The following is an 18,957-nucleotide window of genomic DNA, read 5'->3' as shown; positions in this document are numbered from 1 at the left end:
ATGGTTCAAATGTTTTAAGAAGCTTGTCACAGCCACTATTCCTGATCCTGATGAATTGGATGAAGGTGATAATGTCTTCATTCAGCTTGATTGGGAAGAACACTTTCGGAGTACTCTCAGAGTATATGAAAAGAAACACCCATTTCCTGGCCTTTTGATAAATTATGATGATGGTGCAATTGTTGCTAATGATTCAGATGATGATGATGACAGGGACCCTAACTGGCTTTCACAAATGTTTGAATATGGCTTTATCAGATCTATAAAATTAACAAGCCATTATCAAGCTAGCCAACTCCCACAAATTATTCAGGATGCTATTAAAGAATTTAACAGTCCTTTTGCTTCCATCAGATGTTGGAGTACATTGCCAAAATGGGAAAGAGATAACTAGATGAACGTCCAGCCTTCAAAGCATCTCATTCTCATTAATGGTCACACTCACCAAGGGCCATTGTTTGAAGGAATTCTCAATTATCTTTTGATAATCCTTTTGCTCTTGCAGAATGTTGGAGAAATTATTTTAATAACCAGATTATTAATGTTGCTCAAAATTTATGGAAAAATTATCATTTCATGGGAAGCACAGATAGGATTTTTGTCTTTGGTCCCAGACCATATTTTGATGCCATTGCTCATTTGCGAATTGCTGATCATTGTAATCAGAGGAGTCTTCTCATCCCGGGGAAAACTCCAACGTTTGAGCCAATTTTATATTGTGGATTATGAAACCAGTATGCTATTTGCTATGAGCATGAATGTGATTCTCCACAAGGTCCTTTTGATCCTTTTGATGGTTATCCATCCGATGCTCCCTCTACTGATTGATGAGTATATTTCTGAGGTCACTACTGTTACAAGACTGGTGCTACTTTATTTGTTTGGCTTGCACAAAAGCCAAAATATTTCATTGTCCTTGACGAATATGTTGCTGAAAATCTGGAACTATTTCATGATACTCCGGATTTTGCGGAAGATTTTGATTCTCGTATTTGTCTGGCCTGCACAATGGCCAATGCTTCAATATTTACTACTACTAAAAGCTTGTTTTCCACCAATATGATGCTTCTAAAGGTTCCCAAAGACTAGTGTTCATGTGAAGACAACGGAAGAGCATGCTTATTAGTTTGTTTTATTGGTTTCTTTCTTATTGGTTTCTTTTGTCACTAAAGGACACCAATAATGAGGACTTGTCCCTAAACTTATAAGCCTATTGCTAATCTCTACGGTGGATTCACACAATCTTGAAGATTCCCCACAATCTTAGGTCAAAAAGAGAAGAGAAATTCTATTTTACCATTCAATCACTATTCACCTGTCACTATTTATCTGTCACTATTCACTGTCACTGCTCATCTGTTATTGTTCATGACACTGTTCACTCCGAATTTTGCCTATTAAGGGGGGTTGTCCCTTATGTTTAAGAGGAAAAACAAGTCAAGTTTTAGTTCAAAATTTTCTTTCTAGAACTCCTTCTCTTAGGAAGCCTTCTTAGAAAGAGAATTCCTTGTTTCTACTACTACTACTACCACCTTGTTCACCCTTGTTCACTACAAGCCTTGTAATCCTACAAACCTTATAACTAGGACTAGTTCAACCTTTGTAACTGTTAACCTGTAACTGTTGAGATCTTGTATTCACTACTACTGTAAGTGTTTATTCTACTTTCAAGAACAAGTATTTTCAGTTTTATGTTCATTGTTCTATTTGTTGCTACCGTCACCTTGGACGGATTACCGCCATAAAGGACGGTTCTAAATTGTTTTCATTTACTTTGAATTATTGTTTTCATTTACTTTGAATTATTTTCGTATACTGCTTGGCTAGTTCTACCGCCTTATAATTGTTCTTACTTTCAAGTTATTTATTTTCTTGTTACGTACATTATTTTCATTACAATATTACTGTGCTTCCATCTCTTCCCTTCAGCAATGTGTCCCCTATATATATATATATATATATATATCAACAAAAATGAGACTGGTTTACTCAAAATTTGTAAATGCAATACAATCTTGTGTGAAATAAATGAAATATTCATTACAATGGTATTTCTTATGTCAATAATTATTCAAACAATTTCAGAAATTTATAATTTTTTTTACCAATAACCTTTATCCCCTTAAAAATAAAATAAAAAATCATTCATTGGGATTGAAATCGCAATAGTTATTGCACCCTGCAATTACCACATGTATATAAAATATAAATTTTGATAAGATAAAAAAGTAAAAAAGAGTTTTTTGAAAACACCCTATCAATTTTACATTTCACATAATGTGGTAATTGCATAATACAAGAAGAATACAAATTCTTTGTCCCGCCTTTTGTGTTATATTTTTTACTTTGCCAATCACAACTTGTTATGTATTCTTTTTACTCTTCTTATAAAATATCCAGAGTTTAAAATGGAGAAAAAATGACATTTTTGTTAGAGATAGTTTCAACTTATGGTTTCGGCATATGATTGTTACTCTTTATCATCATATCAAGACACCAATTAATTTTTGATGTAGGTGAGCATCGAATCTCATCTCTCTTATTCAAAGTATCGAACTCCACATATGTAAGAATATGCTATGTATTCTTTTTTCTCTTTTCTTATAAAATAATTTTTAAATGAAAAATATTTATGACATATGACAGAACTTGCCATCTAATATTTTTACTTATTAAATATCCTAAGTTTAAAATGGAATATTTGTGCAATGGGCGTAGCATCCGAATCCCAGGCTTTCCAACTAGGGGAGAATAATGTTGATCTATAGCTGTAGCCTTATTTGTGTGAGACAGCCGCAAAAAAGACTAGATGCTACGCAATGTCCAAGTTCATCCGACAGAAATGACAACAACGAGTTCTGGCTTTCGGTAAATTTCCAGTAGCTTCGATGCTCCCAACGATTCAGAGTTTAACAATAGAATATACAGTCATATATTGTTAATATCGACAATTTTCATGCTTCTATTTCGAAACAATCACTCTAGCCGTCCCTCCATTCTTGCACCATTTACTCTCTCTCTCTCGCTCTGTCTCTCTCTCTCTCTCTCTCTCTCTCTCTCGTCTCAGAGGCAACATGATGAGGCGATTCCGGCAGCTTTTCACAGCTCTAAGAGAGCACAACCACGTGAGTTACGCTAAGATTGCTACGGTAACTGGCTTTTGCGACGTTGAGTTAATCATCATAAAAGCCACAGCTCCAGACGACTTACCCTTACCCGAAAAGTACATTCATGAGCTCTTGAAGATCTTCTCCATTTCTCCATCTTCATTCCGAGAGTTTTCACTCGGTTTTACTCACCGTTTTTCCAAGACTCGATGCTGGCGTGTTGCTCTCAAATGTCTACTTCTCCTTCACAGACTGCTCAGGTCAGTCCCCGAGGATAGCCCATTTCTATCAGAGATACTTTGGACTCGAACCAACGGCTTGATCACTCTCTACCCATGTCACTTCCGGGATGATTCGTCTTTTGCCTCTGATGACTACACTGCTTTTATCAGATCCTACGCTCAACTACTAGACGAAGTTCTCAATTGCTTTGTCCTTGATAAGAACGCGAAAGATTATCAAGATGATGAAGCAGTTCCCGAAACTTTACCTGAAAAGATGAAGGAAGTTGGAAGAATGCTTCAAATTTTGCCTGAGCTCCAGAGTTTAATTGATCGTGTAATGGACTGCAGGCCTACAGGGTTGGCAGCACGAAGCTTCATTGTCCGGTCGGCTATGAAACATATTATTCGCGACAGTTTCATTTGTTACACAATGTTCCAAAGGAAGATTGTTGCAGTGTTGGACGATCTTTTCCACATGCCATACCGTAGTTGTATATCAGCTTTTGGTGTCTACAAGAAAGCAGCAGTCCAAGCAAACCAGCTTAGTGAGTTTTACGATTGGTGTAAGAGTATGGGACTATGTGGATCTTATGAGTACCCCTTTGTTGATCAGATTCCGCATATACAAATCCAAGCTCTCGAGACTTTCCTCAATGGAATGTGGCAGATGACTGAATCATCGTCATCACCATCGCCTGCCACGTCACGGTCATCATCCAATGAGTGGACTTTAACGGAAGATGGTGACAGACAGGTAGCCTTAGTCCCAAGGGAGGATATTGTTGGCAAGTGGGAAACCTTTGAAGAAGCTAATGCATTGGTAAAAAATTGTGAGAAAGAGATGGAGCCGTTGATTACGTTTGATGATGTGAAAATGTTGGGTGGGAGGCTCTTTTAGAAGCTTCCGTGAATCAGTCATGCGCTTCTAAAGCTCAAAGCTTCCTCTTCCTAAACCATACAGAGCATTATTATGGATATGGGAATGAGTATGAATATGAATTTGATCATTGTAAAGGGAACGGGCAAGGAGACGACACGAATGTACAATCCGAATGCTCTTAATCCTTTCTGTCAACCCTATAATGTGCCAAGTTATCATGGATTATTTCCGTATAACAACGGCATTGGAAGGTTAGAAACAACACTAAAATCATCCGTGGAAGCATAATGTCTAAGAATATTGGAAGTCAATGGACTAATGTTGCAGGGTAATGCCGTTGTTTTATCCTTCTTAAGTAATGAATCAGCTTATGAGGCCATAATTAGCTAGGTATTGGATGGAATCAGAATTTCTGTGTTTCATGTCTCAAAACTACTGAGGATTAAAAAAAAAAAAAAAAAAAAAACCCTATTTCTCTTTAGAGGAGTTTCTCCTACCACTCCATGGAACTAAATTCCCTAAAGCTGGATGGGACTCATGCTATGATAAAAAATCCACTCCATGGGATAATTGGCTAATTGCTGCTTCTCCTTCTGCTTCTGTATCAACTACTATAGATGCATATCTCCAGCACATCCTACGGCACTAAGGATTGACATTCGTTCATACAAAGCATTCTTTGATTGCCTACATAAACATAATGAAAATACCTACAACTAAATCTAAAATAGTAGAAATAAATAATAAAATAAATGCATTGCTAGCAATCTGATAAACCTCTCAGTATATACTTCAAAAGCAAAACCTCAAGATCTTCACGTATTCCTGGTTAAAAGATTAAAATTTTACTTTGATCAAAGACCTCACCCTTCTTTAATCTTATGATATGTTAAGAAAATAAGGTTATGTTTGGTAACAGTTTTGTTTTCTATTTTCAAAAACTTGTTTTTGGGAATATAAATAAAAAACAATTTTCTTGTATTTTTGAAATCAAAAACATGTTTGGTTAGTTGAAATTAAAAAATATAGTCTTTTGAAGATAAAAAATAGAAAATACTAAAATATGTTGTTATTAAGATTTAAACTCTGATCCTAACTCATTAAATAAGTTAGATTCATTAAATTAAATGCGTGTTTTCATTGACTTTTGAAAATTAGAAACTAAAAACAGCATTTTGCATGTTTTCAATTTCCTTCACAAATTGAGTTTTAAGAACAGTTTTTGTTTTCTGTCTATTTTGGGTTGTCAAACAAGCTTTTTAGTTTCAAAAATAGAAAATTGTTTTTGAAAACAGAAAATAAGAGGGAAAAAAACAGTTATCAAACATACCCTAAGCTTTTCATACAGACTAGAATGCTTGACCTTCACATAGTTATGCACAAACACGTTAAAAACATAGGTTGCAGTGCCGATCCTATGAATCCTTTTTTGAAGTAGAAATGAACATGAAGACAAAATGTCATTCAAAAATGTTTCTTTACATTTCTGGCAATACTCTGTAGGAACATGAAGAAATAAAATTTGGTAAAATACATTTATTTACAATATTATACATATGATATGAACTAATTACCATTCTTAATTCATGGAGCCAACAAAATTTTGTAACTAAAATAGAATATCTAGCACAAATAACCATCCAGTAGAGAACAAGGATGCAATAAATATAAATTCGGTAATATCAACTGGAAGAAATGAAGAAGCCTTAAATGAGCACTTGGGCGTTTCACTCTTCAAAAATTACTTTCCCTGCCTCTACTTTTGTTCAGCATTTGCATCATCCCCACTCACGCCTTTCAAAAATTACTTTCGATGTCTCCGCTTTTGTTCAACTCTCCTCTTATCATCATCCCACTCGCGGTCGTACATTCTAGACCATGGTTAAGGACTTGCAATAGCAAACATGTAAATCACAGGTTAAATTTAAAATAAAAAGACATTTTAGGACAGGGTTCTGCTCAATTCTATTCCAAAATGATTCGTTATGTCACGATGAAACTCCATCAAAGCACAAAGCACAATACACAGACACTGCAACTATGCAGAAATGTTCAGTGGCACAAACCCTTTTATTTTTTGGTCAATATCTCAACCACTTGCTTTCTGGATAGAAAACATCTGACTACTCTCAATGTGGCCTGATCTGATTAGAGAAGTGACAAACTAAGGTGGCAATCTTGAAGAGAGCCATACACTTGAGAGATGCTCATGCAGCAGCCAATGAGCTATAGCTCTACTGCACTTCCTTTTCACATAATAATAAGATGGAGGGCAAGGTCATAGGTTCAAAACTAAATGGGTGCACATGTAACTTATCAATCAAAAGAGGAGATACACGTGCAGCAGGACTAAAAACAGGTTTTGGCAATTACTTGCACGTGTACATGAATATATGCATGATACCTTCTTTTTTTTTCTTTTTTTTCTTTTTTTGATAGATGAATATTATGCATGATATCATGAAAGTTGATTTTAAGGATACTGATCCGTTTCGCGACGGGTCATTTTGCCAGCAACTTCTTTACCATGAATCCTTAGATTTGGTTCATCCAAGTAACCTGCGCGCTGGATCATTGCTCCCTTTCGTTCTCCCCTGTCTCTTCCTTCATATGATTGTGCACTAACACCAAGGGGAGGAGGAGGTGGGGCCACAGGTGAATACTCACCTGCTTCACCCGATGGCAGATGCTCCCTTTTGAGTTTCCGCCTCTTAGAAGCTGCACCCGCATCCATGTCATCTTTTAAAAGGTTTGCTTTCTCCCTCTCCCTCTCCCTCTCTCTTTCTCTTTCCCTCTCCTCTGCCTAAATGCAGCATTTAAAGAAGTAAGTGCAAACTCATGTTTTAAGTATGGTGAGAATGTTGATTGTTAGGCAGAAATAATATTATAACAATGCAGAAAGAAAAGATGTATACGGGTAGCCAAAATCCACCTATCAATAGAATATTCTATCAGTAGCTGGTTACTAATATACAATGCAATATCATGTGAACTCAACGAGGCAAGGAACATCAAAATATATAGAAATCTTACAATTTTTTTTTTTTTTTTTTTGAGAAGTACAAATCTTAGAAAAATAATATTCAATTCATAACAAGCCACTAAGAATATGGCAATCAAATTAGCTGTAGGCCAGCACTTAAAAGTAAAGCTGGTTCATTCCAAGGTTCATAATACACGGATGTACCATTATCCACAAAATCAATATCTGAATCAACACCAAAAAGCAATGAAAAGTCAACCTGATAACTTTACCTAGATGAATGAGAAGTGAAAGTGTAGTCTCTAGAGCTCTTTACAATGCAATATCATGTGAACTCAACGAGGCAAGGAACATCAAAATATATAGAAATCTTACAATTTTTTTTTTTTTTTTTTGAGAAGTACAAATCTTAGAAAAATAATATTCAATTCATAACAAGCCACTAAGAATATGGCAATCAAATTAGCTGTAGGCCAGCACTTAAAAGTAAAGCTGGTTCATTCCAAGGTTCATAATACACGGATGTACCATTATCCACAAAATCAATATCTGAATCAACACCAAAAAGCAATGAAAAGTCAACCTGATAACTTTACCTAGATGAATGAGAAGTGAAAGTGTAGTCTCTAGAGCTCTTTACCAGACACGAGTTTTAACAAAGGTTTATTAGTTAAAAGTTGGATAAGGTTAAAAGGGTGAAATACATTTCAAAATTTCAATTTTAATAGATATTTTTTGGATAAATACTCGTGCTTGAGTTTTAATTTTGGCCCAGAACAAAAAATAAATAAATAAAAGAGAGTAGGATGTGCAATACATGTCGTAATACATAACATGTTAAGAGCAAAAACCATGTATCCCAATGGTGATTGTCCACCCTTCAGCAAATTCAACAACCAAACATAAGCAAGTTGCACAAATGTTTTTTTATCAAAGTGATTTCTTCATGATGAGCATCCAGACCAAGTCCATTAAGCCAAAATAACATAAATATGTATTTCTGGACTAAAATGCACATAACCTTGACATGACCAATTAAATTCAATTCAGTCATTACGTTCATCATGGGATGCATCAAACATCTGTATGGTAATTGCCCAGTTGCATCATCAAATTGCTAACTTTAGATATAATGACAAGTACATTAGTTAATAAGAGCCAATACATACCTTCATTGACAGCACCTCCCGCTCCTCCCGCTTTCTCTCTCGAAGATCGTCATCCCTTCTACGTTTTGCATCCTCCAGCAAAACTACAGAATTCTCTTCAGATCGCCTCCGTTCTTTCTCTTCATGCCTTGGAGATAGCCTTTGAGTATGTCTAGTGGCTCCAAATCTTCTATCCGCATCTTCATCTCTTCTACCAGTATTGACAGATTGGGGAACCATATTAGGTGGTAAGGGTGGAGGTGGAGGCAAGTTTTGACCATGAAACCTATCATCAACATGAGATTTTTCTACTGATGTATCATTGTACCTTAATTTACTTCTGTCATCTTTGTTTCTATCATCCTTAGCTTTGTCAGAGAGTCTATCAAAACTCCTATCAGTACCTCTCTCTTGAACTCTCTCAACTGAACGCTCTCTTCCATATCTTTCAATTGACCTATCTCTTGATTTTTCAGCAAAAACATCATCCCCACGGGACTTATCAGGACGATCCACTCTTTCCCTGTAGTCCCTGTCATATCTCTCATTGCTCTTATCTTTTGATCTATCCAAAGGCTTATCTGTCGGCCTATGTTCCTCAATTCCATGATCTACAGACCTCTCTCTATCAGAAAATCGAACATCACCCTCTAAATCTCTTGTTTCAGAGTCCCCTTTCCGGCGTTTACCTAGTCTATCAGGTTCTTCAGCAGGACTGGCTCTCTTTTGCAGTTTATCACTAGATTTTGAAGCATTTGCAGAATTATCATGCCTAGGAGAATGAACAAGACGAGAAGGGGGCCGTACATCAGAAACTTCAGCTCCATCTTCCTTTACAGAAGAAACCCTCATATCAGAAGACTTGGAAGCTCCACTCTCTGCCTTTAATTCATTACCATGACTATCTGATGGTGCTCTAGCAGATGGAGTTGAACCTTTAACTGAAGCTGAAACTGTGTTACCATTTGCAGTGACTGCAGAGGAAGCATTAGTAGGCCCAACCTGCCTACCCTCTGATGCATGAGTTGAAAGATCCTTGTCGCCACTTGAAGGGCCAGAAGTCTTGCCAACAGCTTTTCCAGATCTACTATCATCTTTTGCAAGATCTTGTTTAGGTGGCTTAGTAAGTGATGTAGCAATGGTTGAGCGTTTTGCTGTAGTTCTCAACTGTCATTGTAGGAATGTTAACATTAGAAAGGGAAGAAAAAATAAGAGCAAATAAAAAATTCAAAAGCAATATGATTATTGTTAGATGTTAAATCACAACATCAAGAAACAAACATGCCAAATAGTGCATGAGCAGTGTGACTTAACTAGCAGATCCAACAAAGTGTCACAGAAATATATACTTCATTCCATATTCCAGGTCAGAGGACATCAAATTTTTCCATTAAAATAATGAGGTAGTTCACTAGTTTCTTTTCTTCTCTCCCTAATTGATAAGAATGACTAATTTAATATTTCTTTCAGCAGTATACAAGCAAGAGTTTTGTCTGTAAGGACCTAGTTACAAGAACAAAAGCAGAGGAAAATGATAAGTGGAAACACGACGTGTAAGTTTCAACTTTCAAGTAAAAGTGGAGATGCAGCCAGCATTGTCAAAGAAGCTTATTACAAAATAACACTCGCGCATTAAAGATATGGGATGTTGCAATTACAAAATGTGGGAACTAAGAAGCACATACTACCAGTACCATGTCTTATAGAGATGCCACCTATTAAACCCCAATTGCATACCAAAATCATCTCAACAATTCAAATATGATTTTTTTTTTTAAATAATTAAAACAATAATAATATTGATATCTCAACACTTCAAATATGTAACATTAAGAAAGAGAAGACAATCAGGGTTTGCATCAAAACCCTACTTATAAATCCAATTGCAAGTGATGCCACTGAATAAGACAGCAATATTGAGCATGAATGAAGCATGTTTAATCATGTTAAACACAAGATTTCAGATAATACCTCAGGTTCTGTAGAGTTCTTTGGAGCAACTTTAGCCATGTTTTCATCCAATGTTCTTGTGGATTCATCCACTTGTTTTGGATTCTCAGTTGACCTTGATGTTCCTGATCCTGATTGTCCAGTAGCCGAGGGCAAGGATGACTGGGCATCTGCCCCATTAACCAACAAACCAACTTTTAGTTTTACAATTCCAGGATCAGGCTTCACAATTGTAACACTTTCTGTTCTTTCCAACCTCCCATCTGCTGGTTTTGATTTTAATATATGATCTTTCACAGAATCAGAATGTTGGGTTGCTGTGGCAACTGTTTTTCCCCCAGCAGGTTCACTTTGAGAAAGTTTAATGGCAGAGCTACTTTGGGCAGGTACTGAATTACCAGATGCAGACTTTGAAGAAAGTGATGGTGCAGGCTTACTATCAAGATAGCCATTGCCAAATTCTTCGTCTGTCACCCATGAAGGCTGCAAAATGGAAGAATATTTAGTCCATGTTGAAGAAAGAGCAGATAAGCACACAATTAAAGATCCATGATACCTTTCTAGCAGCCAAAGCTGCAGCAACACCTGTTGCCAACACCTTGAGATCCTCTCTTTCATCACTTTTGATCTTAGCTACCTGCATGGAAGGTAGGAATGTGTAAAAATGCTACATATCTCACTGAAAACAAGCTGGTAATTCAAGAGAGGAAAAAAAGGGCAGTATCTCTTACCCGCTTCTCAAGGTTAATACCAGTCTTTCGAGTAACAGGGAAGACAGTAGAAATCCTTGTCAACATTATAAGAGCATTTCGAATTTCCATGTACTCAGTAGATTCCAAGCACTGAATCAATAACCGCGTTATCCTTTGACTCCATTTCCAATGTACCTGTCAGCAATAACAAGTTAACAACAGTCTTGAGCTAAGTGGCAGAGAAGACACTTCATCACAGTGAGGCATACATGATGAGAGTCATAGTACCATTTTGCATACCAAAAGATTGAAGAAACAAGAAGATAATATACAAAAAAATAAAATAAATAAATAAAAATAAAAAAACACTTCTTTTTTAATATGTAACGTAAGAAGTTATATTAAAAGAAAGAAAGATCTAAAAGAAAAGCTTCCTAAGAATTACAATTATAGATTCAAACATTCCATGAACTCAACTAAAGAATTATAAGACAACCCCCTAATCACCATACTCCATTCTAACAAAAAACAAAGAAAAACATACTTCAGTTCAATCAAAGGTGTCTCCACTCCATATGAGTATTCCACTCCCTCCACATTAACTACATAATATAACAAGGAGTAACCCACACAGCACTGTTATGCATCCCTCCTATCCAACAAGAGAAGACATCTATCACCAATGCACCCAAAAAGCTGAAAAACAAAGGCCCACAAATCATTGACAACCAAGTAGTGCAGCAAAAGGTAATCCAAAGATTCACCATTGGCCTTACAGATGCAAAAAGAACTGATTAACCGATACCATTAGTTTGATAGGGTTGTCGATGCCCAAAATCTTTCACAACACTATAGTCCACACAAACAACATCACTTTCTTTGGTACTTTGCTATTCAAAATACATTTTCATGGGAAATGCCTCATATTAACACTTCTCAAGCACCCATGGTACAAACAAACACTAAGCATACTATTGCTATTAGTCACCATGTCATACAATCAACACATCCACAAAGAAGAATTTCAGAAAATAATGAATCCAGTTGTCTCCATGCCCCTCTAATTCCCAATCATGGAAATTACAAAACACTCGAAACAAATTAGCCTATACACACACACAAACAGCAACATTCCAACTCCATACTTCACCCATCCAAAGTTCCTCAAGAATATGCTCAGCACAAAAAAGCATATCACTGAAAGAAATTAAATAGATTGAAAATGAGTTCAATCAGGAACTTCTCTATCAAATGCAGCATATAGAAAACTACTTACCACCTTAAAGAGATCAATGTTACAGACTTACAGCAGGAATTTTATCAAAATTTAGCTTGATCTTCATCACAATTTAGATCATAAAAGACCTCCTAAAAGATCCCAATAAAAGTGTGGACAACCTCCCAGGAAACCTAAGCTTAAATCATTCCATACACATCAACATACAGGTTTGTTGCCTAACTTCAATCAGCTTCAAACACCTAAGAAAATAATCTCATTTTAACCCTAATGTGTAAAAATACAACATGACATCCTTTTGATAAGTAACTGGAATTGAGTAAAAACGCTCAAAAGAGGTCCCACCCTAGTACAAAGGGAGTAAACAAAGGAGATGCCAAAAGAAAAAAACATACATAAAAGAAACAAATATACAAATCGGTGTCAAGGATTTCATATCATATCCAAGAACCGAAGTAAAGAAAATGGCATAATATTGTTGATTTGTCCATTTGAAATTTTGAATACGGCCTTGAGAAAAAGAAACTTCAGCTGGGTCACCGCTGACTCTTTCCCTACAAAAGTATGAGGAATTCCCTTCTCTCCAAAGGCATCACATTAGATACAATGGAACTACCACCCAAATGTCCCTACTATTAGTGTTGCCAAACTTCCCTTTCCAAGAAGCAAAAAGGATGATCAAGGAATTCGGCAATACCCAACTACCCCATATAAACAAAGGACTAGTGACCAAAACTCCCAAGCAACAATGAAATGTTGTACAGGGTAATCCACAGACTAACCCATAGATTTGCACATGCAGCACCAATCCACAATTATAATCCCCGTCTCCTCAAATTATCTGTAGTTAAAATTCTCTCCAATGTTATGGTCAAGTAAAAGTACATCCTTACCGAGGAAGTATAATGGATTTAACAATAATACCCAGACTTTTCCACAATTTAATTACTAACTAATCATGTATAATAAATAAAAACCACATTCAGGGACCTTAACCTAATAGCACCAAGCTCTGCTGACCAATCAAACAGTCTCGACAGTATTGATTCCCTTGTGAATCCAGAAAAGCACAAAATTGAAGATCAAAAGTCAAATCAACTCTGATCCTTTTTTTTTTAATAAGTAAATAACACTTCATTGAAGAAAAAAGAAGATAACACAAGGAACCAAAGCACACGGGCAGTGTGCTAAGGACACAGCAAAAACAAAACTATAGTGCATGAAAACTACAACAATCAAGCAAATCAGCCAAAGAATCAAAAGCAACATAGGCAACTGATCCTCACTTTTACAACTTGAGAAGCTTTAGTAATTAATGAGAGAAAACTACACTCACCATCTGATGCAACCATGGAATATTAATTTGTTACTACTTCACAAATTTGTGTATTCAAGACATTTCATGGGCACACATGTGAAGTCCAATTTGAAGTAAAATTCACATGGTTTTAAAGGTTTAGTTGTGTGTTCCCAAGAAAAACTCACCCTAACAAACTGGCCATATGTAACTCGTTGGCTGTTTGGATATCTATAATACACAGCAAACCCTGGCATGTTTCCACACTCACGTTCATAAATAGATTCATCACTCTGCAATGCCAAAAACAGAAAAGCAACAGTCAAAAACAAGAATTTTGGGGGCAAAAGAAATTTTTTTTTGGGGGGGGGGATGCAAAATAAAATAAAATAAAATTTTATTGCTTTATCGAAATGCTGTTAACTTCCAAAAAACCATCGCAAAGGAAACAAAACTAACTTTTGCAGAAAATGAAAAATAAATAAATAACCAAAAACAAAACAAAACTTCACCTTCCAATAGTATGCAATCTTTAGTGTCTCACACAGAAACCTTCCAAGTCTACCCGCTTCGTATTCAGTGCAGCAGCATATCATAGGTTGTAAGGTTTTACATATCAGAACATCAATGTGGTTCACTGTGTTAAAAAATGGTGTTCCGAGGGAATGAAGAGTATGTACAAACATGGCACAATAGACGGCATCTGGCATACTGAAAGTACAGCGAGGAAAAATACAACGTTGAAGGAACTCCATGTTGATCTTCGAAGTATCAGGGCAGGAACTCCACCACTTGTCTTTTTCATGAGAAAGCCGTCTACGAACAGATGTAACATTTTCTTCATGCTTACGGAGTTCACTAGTCAGGCGATCTAAAGATTCTTGAATTCTTTCTTTGTCTTTCTTCCTTTTGGTGATTGCTGAACTTGAATTATCAGAAATCTCTTCCAGAGCCTTAAGAGCAGCATGCTGCTTGGAAATTTCAGACTCATATCGATTTCTAGGAACGTAAAGATCATAGAGAGTAAGCCCCCAAAACGTAGCATAGAGATCAGGGGACAGGCTATTCCAGGCTTTTGAAGGCAACATGGTTCTAACAGTATCAAGAAGATCAGACCAACTGCATAGAATGATGTAACCATTGAGAGGAAAGGAAAAGAAGGCAAGTTGGAAGTAATAAGAAATACAGGTCACATAAAGCATTCCAATGTATCTAAAATATTAAATTCCAAATGACATGCCAAGTAATGCCACCAATGCAAGCAAATTAAGAGACCATATGCTTAACATACAAATATGATATATTTGTACATGTTTATAATTGTAGCTTACAACAGCGGCCCAAGTATAAAAATTGTCCTGTGAAATAAGTTTTCAAAGCAAGCATAACAAGATAACAATGGTTGAGATTATTACATTATCTTCTTCGAGGAGCCAAGATCCAGAACAACATTGCCAGAGTATTCTGTAGGTTCAGAATCCAAGTTTGTAGTAGAAATATTTGTAGCATCACTGTCGTCCAAAGGCCAGAAGACATCAGAACTCCCCTGACACTTGAAGAGCCTCATTACAGGGCGATATATTAAGAAAGCAACCTATGCAGGGTAAAGAGAAACATGATAAGGATGTTACAAACTCGGAAGCAGAAAAACAACATAATACTCGAAGTAAACTGTTTTGAATAATTGTGGTATTTTGACAGCATTAAGGATGAGAGAAAAAATAAAATATAATAAGAAAACAAAAGTTTCTGATGGATAAGATTGACATACCTCAGGATCAAGGTGGTAAAGATGGACAAGATCATCAAGTGTGGGAATCATTTGAGCATAAGCTGAAGCTGGTGTCAATGCACTACAAAGGAATTCCACATATTGAAGAAGAGTACCATGGCATCTATCAAACTGCTCACTAACCATCTTTATATAAGGGGCATCTGCATTTATGACAACCCTGCAGAAATTAACAGAATCAGGAATTAAATCCTAGTAGCTTTTGTTTTTCCTTTTCTTGGGCTAGACATAAAATCAATCTCATGGCAATCAACTTGGGCAGGCAGAAACTATACAGTAAGTACAAAATAAAACCACCCCATCACCTGGAAAGAAAATATTGAGGGAAAAGGACAAAAGAGAAATGAAAAACCATGAATAAATTATTTTTTTTTTTAAATACAAGAAACACTTGGAATAAGATAAGATGAAGCTAGCTAATTTGTAACCCTAATATGCAAATATATGTGGAACAGTCAAACCATTAGTTTAAGTATAATGGGGACGTAGAAGCATTATGAACTGCAGAAAGTCAGTTCTTACTGAGGCTAAGTGGAAGGTAGGGAATGGGTTCTCTATTCTTGTTACACATGCACACTGGCTAAGATTCAAAACCTCAAGCTTCCAGATTCCAACAGCTGCACCCTTCAAATTTGTGTGATTTAATAGATAAAACTATAGTTAGACAGTTACAATGGGGGAGGAGGGATTTGAACCCTTGATATCTCCATTGTAAACACCAAGAGGTACCAATTGAGCTACAAGGCTCTTGGCTATTGCTAGACGGACACAGCACTTGTAAAGAGTTGTACCACTCGAAAGCAGCTAATAGTATCCTAAGCATGCTTGTCTAAATTGGGAACCCTTGATCGACTAACATGCTTGTCTAAATTGGGAATCCTTGATCGACTAACATGCTTGTCTAATTACCTTTTTCTTTTTTCTGTTGTTTGTACATACGTTTTTAGGCTACTTCATCTTCTTTGAATGAAGTAGTTCTCAGTTTTGATAAAGATCTCTTACTTACCAAAAAAATAAAAGTTGAAAAGCCTATGGGTTATACATGCTAAAAAGAAAAGGGTGTACCCACTACACAAAGCTCCCACTTTTACAGTGTATAGGATAGATGATTAGTAGGCAGTTTTTTTATTCCTAGACTCAAACCCGCAACTTGTCGCTTTTGATGGAAGGTACTTGCCATCACACCAAGGCCTGACCTCTAACAAAAATAAATTCCCTGTTGCTCAAGAGCAACCTGGTAGAAGTAATGTCAAGAGTTGGAACAGTTTATGGAGGGTTTAACTTTCTTTTAAAAAAAAAAAAAACTCAGTAGTATTCCTCTGGAAACTGCATAACAAGTACTTTCCAGTCAAGAAGGAACTTGACAAAAGAATATTATCACTGATGCTCTGTCCCATGTGCTTGAAGATGAAACACAGTGGACCACCTATTCGCTAGATGTGAACTGGCAAGGGCAGTGTGGTCTAGCTCTGAAACACAATTTGCTCCTGGCTTATTTCTTAGCGGGACAAATTTCTGAAAACCTAGACATCAGGTCTCAGTTTACAGCCACATTCACAGCCGTATTGAGGGCAATCTGAGTTCATAGAAACAAAGTAGTCCAAAGTAGTCTATGAAGGAATTCAGCCTACGCCAGTAGTGTTCTTAATTTTAATCAAAATTTTTAGCTCCCTGTTGAGAGGTGTAGAGCTCTATAGAGTCAAACACCATGGAAAGAAGTGGAATCAGTTTTCTTTCTTTAATGGCTGACAGGCATTTTTTATGGTTCATGTAGTAAAATGGAGAGGCGCTGCTGTCAGATGTACAAACAGCAGGGGAAAGTCATAGTTAATGACTGTTATAGCTGGACTACTCAATAAAGTACTGCCATCTGTAAGGCCATTTTAGAAGCTCTAATCTCACTAAAATCACTAGGCATGAGAGGCACAATTATCTTCACTACAAGTGCAGAAGTATGTACAATCTGTAGTGGAAGACAAACTTCCAAATGGGAAATGGAACCAATCATCAAAGATATTCAAAGTCTCAATGAAATAGCAAGGTCCTATGTGGTTTCAAATGGTGAATAAACAACTTCTTTTAAAGTGTACCATATTAGTTTTGGCAACTTTTCATCCCTCTTGTAATAAAATATACAATCCATGATACTTGGTATTTTGTAATCAACAATGTATCCCAAGAAAAAAAAAAAAAAAAAAAAAAAAAAAAAAAAGGAAGAAGAAGAAGAATATATAACAATTAGAGTTCTAAAGCTTACAAAGAACGATGTTGAGCAATAAGTAACAAAAGAGGAACAGCCAGCTTTGGTTCGTCCTTTGGAAGCAATGAGTCCCGTAGCCTGTTAGTGGACTTGATCAATGCCTGCATAGAGAATTATATGTTAACATCTTTAAAATTAGTGTGTCAAACACCATGATATTATGCACAGAAGATTTACCTACTAGAAAAGTCACAAAGCCAATTTAACAGTCCAAGAACTTCTTTTTCTTTTTCTTTTTTATAAGTAAAAACAAATTATTAAATAAAGACTACATCGTGCAAAAAGGGGCACAAAGCAGCCAAAAAGGTACAGAGAAAGCTCAAAATTATGTACCAAACAGGAGAATTTATAAACATCAAAAGGGAATCAGTAGATGTGAGTCCCGAAGCCCAAGACACCAATATTTTAATTTTTTACTTTTGATAGGTAAGCCCAGGACACCAATATTGTTGGAGTATATTTGTCTACCAGCTTTATTGGATTCTTTTTTCTTTTTTTTTGGTATCTTGTACACAAACTCTGTAGATCTTGAACCCATGGCCTTATCTTCCATCCCGTTATTGTTGGAGGACGCTCATTGGGCAGCTATATTGGAAATTATAAAATGAGAAGTGCATATTGTGTAATTTTGCAGACAATTATGGTGTACCAAACAGTAAAACCTTCGGTCTTAGAAGGTCTGGTTATTGATACACAATTCAAGAATACCATTCAACTTAGATGAAATTTACAAATCTTAAAGCCTATACCCTGACTGTCATTTATTTGGGATGGAGAGAGGCAGGGGTACAGACCTCCGAAGTGACTAAGCAGAAAGATATCAATCTGTTTTACATCTGATAGTTCTGGCAAATGCAATATCCATAATCAACTCAAGATGCATCAAAGAACATCAGCATTTATCATGCGAATGTATCCAAAAGATTGGCATACATGTAAAACCCAAATTAACATAAGTACATAATTAGTTGGAGTTCACATAGAAGCACCTATATATACAACTAGTCTGGCAAAATTCAAATTACAATTACAGGAAGCAGATGTAGGACGTAGTCCTGATAATTTGCAGGTGTGTGGGAGAAAATGGAGGGTCATAACTACATCAATCTCATTTGGGAAAATGGAATCGAATAGATAGGCAAAATGCAACATTAACCTATAATTGACAATATATACAATTTGTGGTTCAAATTTACTAATTGCAAGAACTAGAAGAAACATTATGCAAGAGGCTTAATAGCTATATAATTCACAGAGAATATGGCCCAAGTAGGAGAAAAATAACAAAAATGGAGTAGCTAAACCTATATAGCTGAGATAAGTCACTAATGACCCCTAGCTCAAATAGCACCTCTTACCCTTGCAAGAGCAAGGTGGAGTTTAAAGC

At 36.2% G+C, this 18,957-nt stretch overlaps 1 protein-coding gene and 1 pseudogene across 1 annotated transcript in view; one reads left to right on the top strand and one right to left on the bottom strand.

The window, feature by feature from the left end:
- Positions 1 to 3,074: 3,074 nt before the first annotated feature.
- LOC115980856 lies at positions 3,075 to 4,393 on the top strand (annotated as a pseudogene).
- A 1,273-nt stretch (positions 4,394 to 5,666) lies between these two features.
- LOC115981650 (THO complex subunit 2) overlaps positions 5,667 to 18,957 on the bottom strand; it is a 61,055-nt gene continuing 47,764 nt past the window's right edge. Inside the window, exons 22-32 of the mRNA XM_031103937.1 lie at positions 17,568 to 17,671; positions 15,290 to 15,470; positions 14,934 to 15,112; positions 14,031 to 14,637; positions 13,707 to 13,811; positions 11,024 to 11,179; positions 10,849 to 10,929; positions 10,314 to 10,775; positions 8,364 to 9,509; positions 6,695 to 7,014; positions 5,667 to 6,082 (exon numbers count right to left, since the gene is read on the bottom strand). Coding sequence (XP_030959797.1) covers positions 6,016 to 6,082; positions 6,695 to 7,014; positions 8,364 to 9,509; positions 10,314 to 10,775; positions 10,849 to 10,929; positions 11,024 to 11,179; positions 13,707 to 13,811; positions 14,031 to 14,637; positions 14,934 to 15,112; positions 15,290 to 15,470; positions 17,568 to 17,671 — 3,408 coding nt within the window. The 3' untranslated portion in view covers positions 5,667 to 6,015. The remainder of the gene's footprint in view (positions 6,083 to 6,694; positions 7,015 to 8,363; positions 9,510 to 10,313; positions 10,776 to 10,848; positions 10,930 to 11,023; positions 11,180 to 13,706; positions 13,812 to 14,030; positions 14,638 to 14,933; positions 15,113 to 15,289; positions 15,471 to 17,567; positions 17,672 to 18,957) is intronic.

This window comes from Quercus lobata, chromosome 3 (assembly GCF_001633185.2).
Source record: "Quercus lobata isolate SW786 chromosome 3, ValleyOak3.0 Primary Assembly, whole genome shotgun sequence".
In the NCBI taxonomy this organism is placed as follows: Eukaryota; Viridiplantae; Streptophyta; class Magnoliopsida; order Fagales; family Fagaceae; genus Quercus; species Quercus lobata.
This window is presented reverse-complemented; position numbering and strand designations above follow the sequence as displayed.